Below are 10436 nucleotides of genomic sequence, written 5' to 3'. Positions count from 1 at the left end.
CTCTCTCTCTCTCTCTCCCCCCCCCCCCCCCCAAACAACTCCCTTTCCTACCTTTTTTGTGGACACTTTCTCTTTATAAAAATCTAAATCTAGTGATCATCTACTTTCTACATCCCTCAAATGGTACTTAATAGCCCCTTTTAAGGCGACTACCTTATGTTCTAAAGAGAGATATTAGCCCACACAAGTCCTCAAATGGTACTTAATAGCCCTTTTCAAGGTGGCTACCTTATGTTCTATAGAGAGATATTAGCCCACACAAGTCCTAATTCCTAGGATCACTCCCTCAAGATAAAAATTTTCTATGTGGCCGAAAATATAACCCCAAAATGTGCTCATTTTTTAAATGACATTACACATGTCAAATAGTTTACATCATATTGTGAGTACTAGATATTAAGTGAAAGTAATAATTGTGGTTGTCATCAACATTTGTTATATGTTTTATAAAAGTTATGATCTTTACAATATGGGTATCACAATGCTTATTGGAGTGCCATACTTTTGAGGTGGAGATAATGGTGGATGTGCCATGGCTATAATATAACATCAAAGTCTTAAAGCTTCATGCATCAACCTAGGCATACTAGAAACAAATCTATTAGCATATGGGAAAGCCCCCATACTTTAAACAATTCTTCTAGTAGTGCATGATGTGCTTCTCTTCAAGTTTTCCTACATTTAAAAGACATTTTCACGAGTGTAATTAGATTGGCCTTGATATGCATATGCATTTTCTTACTTTTTCATAAGATCAATCAATTCATTTTAGCATCAATAGACGAAGACATGTGGTCGGATCATTGATATCAATATTATATGCATGCTATATGAACTTTTAATAAGAAGTCATTATTGCTCACTTACTTTGAGAAAGGATTTGGTCTAGTGTTATAACCTTGTACTCAATGCATGCATATGTGATTAGACTTATTTGACATGGATATATTAGAGTAGCAATTGCACCCTTGTACAATTTTGGATTTGATGGTGATGGTTGGATAACATTCTTGAAGAGGAGGAAAGGGAGATGAGATGTGGCAAGATGGCACTGAAAGGAAGGAATTGAGCAAACAACTTTGCATTTGTGGGGGAGGGGATCGAGGATGATGCTTTGTAGGGGAGGAGTGATATGAGCAAGGAGCATGTGTAGAGAGAGAGAGAGAGAGAGAGAGAGAGAGAGAGAGAGAGAGAGAGAGAGAGAGAGATTTCCTTTTCCACCAAAGGGAGCTTGTCTCATGGGGGGGGGGTGGGAGGGTGTAAATGTGGATGAAGGGGGGGGTGGTTTTAAATGGAGTCACAAAGCCAAGGATCCCTAGAGAAGGAGGAGGGGGGAGGAGAGGAGCGGAAGTGTAATAGAAAATTTTGAAACATTAAGGCCAGGACTCATGAGATCTCCGGCGCAGTGCATGGAAGGACGTGGTACGACAAGGTATCACGAAGGCCTCGTGCAATGGCACCCTTTCAAATTTCAAAAAAAATCAAAAAAAACCTCAGAAGCTCTCTCATGACGTCGGGGCGGTCAGTTAAGTTCGTTTGTACACCACGGGGTGACAAATAGGACGGACAGAATCTTAAGGAGGGGACCACGCGCAGTGGTCTTGTCCAATCAGCTGATTTCACACCGGCCTTTAAAGTCTTCACCTGACCGCCCTGCCAAGCGTGTCAGAGAGCGAGGCCCTTGTGTTGTGTTAGCTCCCCTCCCTCGCCCCTCCCCTCCCTCGCCCCTCCCCTCCCCTCCTTACCTGTATATAAGCCCCTCTGCCTCCAGATAGTTTTGCAACTATATGCTTGCAATTATCATTTGATCTGGCAAGATTTATACATGCTTAATTTGTGAAGATTTTTACCAAGTACCTTATTTATTATGCTCTAGATGGTGTAATTTGAAGGATTGTAGCCATTAGATGGTGCAATTTAAAGAATTGTAGCCATTAGATGGTGCAATTTGAAGGACTGTAGCCATTAGATGGTGCAATTTGCAGGATTGTAGCCATTTTTCTTTACAGAAAATTTAGTATATCTCTAGATGCCAAGTTCTTTATTTATTATGTTCTACATGGTTGGATTCAAGCCGCTTCTTCGAAGACTTATCATAAGCAATATTGCAGCAATCTTATCAGATGTGAATATTATTTATAAGCACTTTAGTCATCTAGCCTAGCCCATTATTATAAGGATTATTAATATTAGAAGGTGGCAGAGGGTGTGAAGAGCTATTATATTTATAAGCACTTTAGCCATTTAGCCCATTATTATAAGGATTATATTAATATTAACAGGGTGAAGCTACGTTGGAACTTGGGATGATCATTATTTACTATGTGTGAAGCACCATGGATTAAGAGTAAACTGGGGTACATATACTCTTTTGTTTGTTGTAAAATAATCGGCCACACAGCATGCGAGATCGGGGAGCATCAGAGGCACCAACCATGGCAATCAATATGTCCAGTCATGACGTGATTGTCCCTTCCAGACTAGCGGTGCCCGGACAATTCCCGATGTCCGCGCAGCAGCTGCTGACGACGCCCAATGTATTGATTACCAGCCCCTTAAACCTTTCATTGGTAAGCTCACGCCTCACTATCTGTGTGTGTGTGTGTGCGCGCGCGCGCGCGCCTCACTATCTGTGTGTGCGTGCGTGCGTGCGTGTGTGTGTGTGTGTGTGTGTGAGAGAGAGAGAGAGAGAGAGAGAGAGAGAGATCAGATACATCAATACAGCTGCTGCAGGTTCACAGTATTTTATACAACGGCTCACTTTAGCAGCTGCTTGCTAATTAACCCTAATTATCACTTAGATTTTCTTAATGCTGCTGCTGAAGGCTCACAGTATTTTATACAATGGCTCACTCTAGCAGCTGCTTGCTAATTAACCCTAATTATCACCTAGATTTTCTTAATGCTGATTGTGGGTTCAATTCGCTCTCCCATCAGCCTCCTGGAATGATTAGTAATGATCACGTCCACCCTAGACATATTATTGATCAGAGCCTAGACAGCGAGCAGCAGCAGATGAAGAATATGATGCTGATGATGAGAGACCCGGACGAATATGAAAGCAAATCAAGCAGTGACAACGTCCCCGACGCCGCCTCTGGAGATGAGCAGGATGGCACCCATGAGAGACCCAGCAAGAAGAGATACCATCGCCACTCTCAGCACCAAATCCAAGAGATGGAAAGGTGGTAAATCCTGTTTTTTTTGGGGGGGTGTTTAAAATCATAATTTTAGTTAATTACAGCACTAATCAAGGAATGCTTAGGTGGTAAGGTGAGGATCAAGTTCACTAAAAAATTCTGGTATTTACCATTTTATAATATGTTAGAGGAAGGCTTTCAATTCAAGAGAATATAAGGTGTAATTAGTTATCTTTTTTAAAATTTGTTGCTTATCATACACACTGTTAGTATGCATACATGGGCTATATATTAAAAAAATTGTTGTTTATCATACACACTATTAGTATGCATTTAAAAATAACATATAACCCACTATAATATGCTAGTGTGGAGGAGGGCTTTCAATTCAAGAGAATATAACGTGTAATTAGTTATCTTTTAAAAAAAAGTTATTTAGCATACACACTATACATGGGTGGTTATATTATATAAATTAAGAACAATAATCTTACAATGGCATGCATTGTGCAGGGTGTTCAAGGAGTGCCCTCACCCTGATGAGAAGCAAAGGCTAGAGCTTAGTAGAGAATTAAGGCTTGACCCGAGGCAAGTCAAGTTCTGGTTTCAAAACAAGAGAACCCAAGTGAAGGTATAATTGAGTTGGTGTATTTCTGCTGGCTTAACCTACAAATTTCACCCAAAAATAAATAAATCTCTATGATTTTAGGGATTTAATGTATGTCATGAGAAAGAAGATTTTGACAATATACATTTAATTTACTGTTTAATTTGGATATACATATTGAAATGTTCCCTTAGTTCATGAAATTAGGGTTTTGACACCTTAATTCGTTTACAATAAAATTATTAGTATCATTTTGATGATTATCAGGCCTATAATAACAAAATCTATATAATTGTTTGATTATTTTTAGGCCCAGCATGAGCGGCACGACAATGCTTTCTTGCGCACAGAAAACGAGAAATTAAGAGCCGAAAATCTTGCCCTCAGAGAAGCCATCGCTAATGTGACATGTCCCAACTGTGGGGGCCCAGCAAACCTGCCTGACGTGTCCTTCGATGAGCAGCAGCTACGCATAGAGAACGTTAGGCTAAGAGAAGAGGTGATTTAATTATTGTTAAGCTAAAGCCATTAATTTTGTCTGTCTAATTGAGCTACATTGTTGCACATCTTATCATGGTACTGTTAAGCCAGCTAATGTAGCGTATCTATTGCATATATGAGAGTGATTAATTTGCTTGTTACTTTTTAGTAACTAATTCGATCATCTTATAATTAGTATCTTCTAATTCCATGCCGATTACTAAAGGACTTAATTTTTGCTTAGTCTAAAGTAGATTTCATGCTTAATTTCTAGCGTAGAGACTGATTTAATTGATTAATATACTGATAAGTTTAATTTCTTTAGTAATTAATTCGATCATCTTATAATTAGTATCTCATAATTCCATGCCAGTTTAGTAATGGACTTAATTTTTGCTTAGTCTATAGTAGATTTCATGCTTAATTTCTAGCTTAAAGGTTGATTAAATTGATTAATACTGATAAGTTTAATTTCCTTGTCTTATGATCCTTCTGAAATAGATTGATCGCATTTCTTCAATTGCGGCAAAGCACGTGGGACGTCCCATCTCCACTTTAAATCTAAGCTCTACAATGTCCCCAAGCTCAACCACGAATTCTACTCTAAATTTTTCTACCATACAGCCTATTAAAGGTGCTAATAATTCTAGTTTGGGAGATAATGAGGTCCCTAAACAACCACCATTAATGGTTAATTACAAGCATGTGGGTTTGTCGAAGTCGGAGAAGCCCATGGTAGCAGAACTTGCAGTGGCAGCCATGGAAGAGCTAATACAAGTGGCTCAAGCAAGCGAGCCTTTGTGGTTGCTAGACCCTCACACTGGCATGGAGGTTATGGATGAGCAACACTATTTGCAAAGGTTCCCTCATAATAATGCCATTAATCATAATACTAACATAAGCAATGCTAATAACCCTCCCAACTTGAAGAGCGAGAGCACAAGAGAGACCACCTTGATTATGATGGACGCAACCTCCTTGGTAGATATCCTCATGGACGTGGTAAGCAACAATTATCCCCATCATTATGATTATTTCTACTTAACACACTTCCTAAACTAGGTTAATTTGTCACTTAATGATAATTATGTGCATGAATTGTTGGTAAATATTATCCATCATGATCATGGTTGTTGCTCCTTCTAAACTAGGTTCTTTCTCTTTTATACATTTCCTCAACTAGGTTCTTTCTTCTTCATGCATTCCCTAAATTACTAGGCTAATATTGTGTAGTGATATACAACATGATGTCCTATGGGTGCAGCTAGCATAATTCTTATTCAAATCCTTGATTAGCAGAGCAGAACACCTCCATCGTCATGTTATAAATCATCTCATTTCTTCTTATTTATTATATACAAATGTGCATTCATTGTAGGCAATTATCACCCATCACTGTTGTTAAATTGATTTCTTTCTCCTTTATACATTCCCTAAACTAGTGTTGCTGCCCAATTATGTCTTTAGATAATTTAGATTGTAGGTCATGATATTATGCTTGTTACTCCTTGATACATTCCTTAAACTAGCTTGAATTTCACCTGATCTACTCATGTTTGTTATGTGTTGCTAGGCTAGTTGGGCAGACATGTTCTCTTGTATTGTTTCAAGAGCACTTCCTAAAGAGGTTTTGTGTGGTGGCGTGGATAGCACTCGAGACGGAGCCATGCAAATTGTATGTGTTTTTTTCTCCTTTGAGTAGATCCTTTTTTAGTAGCAACTTGAGTGCCCACCCAAAGGCAACTTGCTCTCCAGCCCGAAGGCAGACCTTAGGATATATTTCAACGGGCTGACTTTGCCTTATTCTCACACATGTAGGGGTGAGATCGCTTTAAAAAATGGCCCCTACAGCTCACTTTGCCTTATTCACACATGTAGGGGTGAGATCGCTTTAAAAAATGGCCCCTACAGTCTCACCCTTATATGTGTCAATAGGACAAATATAGGTTGTTGAAATGTATCCTGTGCCTGAAGGCGGTACAATTATGGCCAAAAATGGCTTAGATGCTGCATGGGAGCCTTCGGGGATTTGAAAGGTCTCCTTTCCTGGGCAGCAAACTGTAAGTATTATGCCTAATAATATAGTAACCAAATCAAATTGCATGTATTTTGCCTAATAATATAGTAAACAAATATTATATAAAGGTCATTGAAGTAGAGAGCAATATTTTATGCATAAGGGCCATGGATTTTTGGATTTATTTATTCTGCATACATTAAGGTCCTCTGATTAAGTCCATGGAATTATTTTAAGCATATGAGCATTCATACATTTGGCAGATACATGCGGAGTTTCAGCTGCCCTCGCCCATGGTGTCCACTCGCGAGAGCTGTTTCTTGCGCTCTGCTAAGCGCATGAGCAATAACAATAGCGTGTGGGTGGTGGTGGACGTGTCAATCGACAACCTCACACGTACCAACCCATCTTCAACACGATGCAGGAGGCGCCCTTCTGGCTGCATGATAGAAGAGATGCCTAATGGTTACTCGAAGGTATTAACACATGCAATTTTAGTGCGGCCGTTCTGCTTAATTGAGCGTTGATGCGTCATTAAGTAATGATTAATTTTGCAGGTAACTTGGGTGGAGCATTGGGAGGTGGATTATAAGGGGGTGCACCGTTTGTATCAACAGCTGGTAAGCAGCGGCATGGCCTTTGGAGCGCAGCGTTGGTTGGCCAGCCTACGCCGTCAATGCGACGCCATGCACGCCGCAAGCCGCACAATCACTAATCCAACCACAGATCTAAGTATGTTAGCTGATCCGAATATTAAAGAACCTTGTTTAATCTTTTTCTTTGATGTTTATGGCTGCTAATCAAATGTAATTACTCAATCAGTATGTAAGCCTGGTTTATCTAACTTCACTGGCCATATTAACTTTCGAAATTAATGACGTTGCTTGCTTAATCTTTATTTTAGGGCTACTAATTCAATACAACTCGGTACACCAGTATTGGTTAGCGTTAATTAAGGTCACTAATTCGAAACAGTAACCCAATATAACAACAGTATCTATCCTGCTTAATCGAACTTTAAAAACTTAGTGTTACAGTGGAATCAAAGCCCTTGGTTCGTTAGCAAAGATCAATGTCATGGACTACTAATCCAACACGATTACAAATCAAACCGGCGTGTTAAACCAACGTTTTAACAATTGAATTAATCTTAATTAATCGAACTGTACAAGGTAATCAGTGCCGGGGTGTTGCAGTGAGCCCAACGATGGAAGGGAGGAGGAGTTTATTGAAGCTAGCAGAGAGGATGACGAGAAATTTTTGCGGAGGAGTGAGTGCGTCTGCGGCTCACACTTGGATCACACTCGCAGCAGCGGGCAACCCAAATGCAAATGCAAATAATGTTGCTGTCAATGGAGACATGGGCGATGATGATGTCCGGGTGCTGATAAGGAAGAGTGTGGACGACCCGGGCAGGCCCCCGGGCGTTGTGCTGTGCGCGGCCTCCTTCATCTGGTTACCAATCCCACCTTCTCGCGTCTTTGACTTCCTCAGAGACCACCACTTTCGCACAGAGGTAACCCTAGACCTCCACACTTATTTTGATTGTGTTTTCATTGCCAAGCTTGACCACGAGGCCACGGGGGAGACGCATGTGGGATAATGTTTTAAGTGTTTCCACTTTTATTTCTACTTTTTGACTTTCTTAATTTTATGAAACTGTATAATAGTGGTAATTCTATTTTTATTATTTCTCATGGCGAGCACCTTTCATGTACACACAGTGGGACATTCTCTCTAACATGGGCATGGTGGAGGAGATTGTGCACATGCCCAAAGGCCAAGATAATGGAAATAGTGTCTCCCTTCTTCGTGTAAATGTAAGTGTTCTCTTTTCCTCTCCTCTCCCTACCCACATCTCTCTAAATTTCTTTTAACGCCATCATATGGACCATATTTGGTCTACTAAATTGTCTATGCTTTTTTAAAACTCTCTCTCTATTCCAAGTTCAAACTCCATCATCTCCTATTTTTGTATCGTCATATGTTGTATGGTGATATGGATCGTATGTGGTCCACTGACTTAGCTATAACATTAAAAAACCATTAGGTTGTATCTATTTCTTTCACTATTCCAAGTTTGAATTCGGTCAACTCATGTTTTGCATCATCACATGGTGATTTGGATCAAATGTGGTCTTGACTTGGCCAAGTAGCTTTGGATCAAATGTGATCTTGACTTGGCCAACTAGCTTTGGCACTATTGACTTGGTCAATTCACTCTGGCATGTCATAGTGCTCTTGGCTTGGCTAATGACCATATGTCACATGTGGTCTACACCCTTACATGGATCATATTTGCTCTTGGCCAACTAGCTATGGCATGTCATATGCTCTTGGCTCGGATAATGATCATACGTCACATCCCTTATATGGATCATATGTGCTCTTGGACCTCATGAAGCTTGTCTATGGCCATTTTACACAACAGTGCAACACATGCATAATTGCAAGATTATGAGTTAATTGTAAGTAAAAGGTTAAGAATGCACATCCCATCATAGATGTCATATAGATCATGTATATCTTGTATATCTTGCTTGACTATGGCATTTCTCTCTCTCTCTCTCTCTCTCTCACACACACACACACACACACTATATGGCATTTTATTCTCTCTCTCTCACACACACACACACACACACTATATGGCATTTTACTCTCTCTCTCTCTCTCTCTCTCTCTCTCTCTCTCTCACACACACACACACACTCACTCACACACACACACACACACACACACACACACACACATAAATACCCAAATTGATAGAGAGTCTATATATATACAAGTACACCACCTGAGTTTAACCTGCAAACTTCAAAGCAACGAGCATCCGAATTTATGGACGTTCAGAATCGTTTGATTCAAGGATACAAATTCCAACGCAAATTTACTACAGTCAAGCCTTGATTTGAGATTCGTCTTGATACTGGGAGAGCACACTCGAGTGTGAATCTGTGTGTTCTAAATTTATAACAGTGCCTTAATGCACGAGATTTATACATGAAGTCTGTTTGTGCAGGCTGTGAGCTCTAATCAGCCCAACATGCTCATACTACAGGAGTGTTGTGCAGAGGAGACGTCCTACATGGTGGTGTACGCCCCTGTAGACATAGCAGCAATGAGCACTGTTCTGAATGGGGGGGATCCAGACTGCGTGGCCCTCTTGCCATCCGGCTTCTCCATCCTCCCGGACAGGCCACCGCACCGTTTGTTCAATACCAATTTGGGTACCCCCACGACTACCCCTTTTCCCACCTCTGCAGGTTCCCTTCTCACCGTTGCTTTCCAAATCCTGGTGGATCACGTGCCCACTGCCAAGCTTTCTTTGGGCTCTGTCGCCACAGTCAATAACCTTATATCTTCCACAGTCCTGCGTATCAGAAATGCGCTCGCATGCGATAATGCGTGCATGAGCTAGTTGCGCAATGTAATAATTGCAATATTTGGCCCTAATTTCCTCTTTATCAACCCCCCTATCCCTTATCATTAACTAACCTTTCACATTTTTATTAATGTAACCCCCAACCCAATCATCATCTTTTGAGGGCAAGTCAACATTTTCTGTCCGGGCAATTGAACTAGAAACGTTGACTGTTCCCTCAAACCAAAATCCTGGTTACATTGTTAAAAAACATAGCCTTGAGCACATATTAAGATGCTTTTTACCATGTGAGCTACTTCCAACCAACAGGAAGAGCATACATTAAGAGGCTTTTACCACATAAGCTACTCCAAACCAACAGGAAGAAGAGACATCTTATCATGTGCATGTTAATGCAAACAAGTACCTTTTTTTTACACAGTATTTAATGCTTCTTTTTTTGTTTCTCAAAATTGTTGTCACGAGTTGACGTACTGGAATGCGGATGACATTAAAAAATTTGCTGTATAAATCTGTTGTTTAAACAACTGTAGGAAACAGTACATTCACATCATTCCTTCTTCTTGTATAAATTAAACAAGATCCCACCATGGCTCGCACCATGGGTGACCATTATTATACAAATGATAAAATTTGAGTGCATTCCTTTTTTTTTGGGACCAATATATATATATTCATATACCAAAAAGCTGTATCCAGTTGGGATATCAAATCTCATGAGAAAATTCCTCTTTTGTATTTGAAGATGAGAGATGGACTTTGATTTGTAACTTGTTGAATGGTGTTTCAAGGATGTTAAGTTAG

General features: G+C 40.1%; 1 protein-coding gene across 2 annotated transcripts; it reads left to right on the top strand.

Annotated features, from left to right (window-relative positions):
• The first annotated feature begins 1779 nt into the window (after nucleotides 1–1779).
• LOC147606652 (homeobox-leucine zipper protein HDG2-like) lies at nucleotides 1780–10084 on the top strand. 2 transcript variants are annotated; one of them, XM_086791693.1, is made up of 11 exons: nucleotides 1780–2570; nucleotides 2938–3185; nucleotides 3654–3771; nucleotides 4058–4246; nucleotides 4729–5229; nucleotides 5801–5902; nucleotides 6508–6720; nucleotides 6802–6976; nucleotides 7441–7760; nucleotides 7969–8064; nucleotides 9270–10084. In XM_086791693.1, exons 1-11 carry the CDS (start codon nucleotides 2403–2405, stop codon nucleotides 9666–9668), a joined length of 2529 nt encoding a protein of 842 aa, XP_086647819.1. In that variant the 5' UTR covers nucleotides 1780–2402; the 3' UTR covers nucleotides 9669–10084. The 2 variants fall into 2 exon arrangements, with proteins under 2 accessions (XP_086647819.1, XP_086647820.1); XM_086791694.1 differs by lacking the exon at nucleotides 5801–5902.
• The last annotated feature ends 352 nt before the right edge of the window (nucleotides 10085–10436 follow it).

Source organism: Cibotium barometz, chromosome 57, assembly GCF_041138505.1.
Source record: "Cibotium barometz isolate CiBa-2024 chromosome 57, ASM4113850v1, whole genome shotgun sequence".
NCBI lineage: Eukaryota > Viridiplantae > Streptophyta > Polypodiopsida > Cyatheales > Cibotiaceae > Cibotium > Cibotium barometz.
This window is presented reverse-complemented; position numbering and strand designations above follow the sequence as displayed.

Coding starts and splice junctions, on each gene's coding strand:
- LOC147606652 (XM_086791693.1), top strand. CDS start 2,403: ATGCGAGATCGGGGAGCATCAGAGGCACCAACCATGGCAATCAATATG. Junction 6,721..6,801: donor TGCCTAATGGTTACTCGAAG/GTATTAACACAT, acceptor TTAATTTTGCAG/GTAACTTGGGTGGAGCATTG. Junction 6,977..7,440: donor TAATCCAACCACAGATCTAA/GTATGTTAGCTG, acceptor GGGGTGTTGCAG/TGAGCCCAACGATGGAAGGG.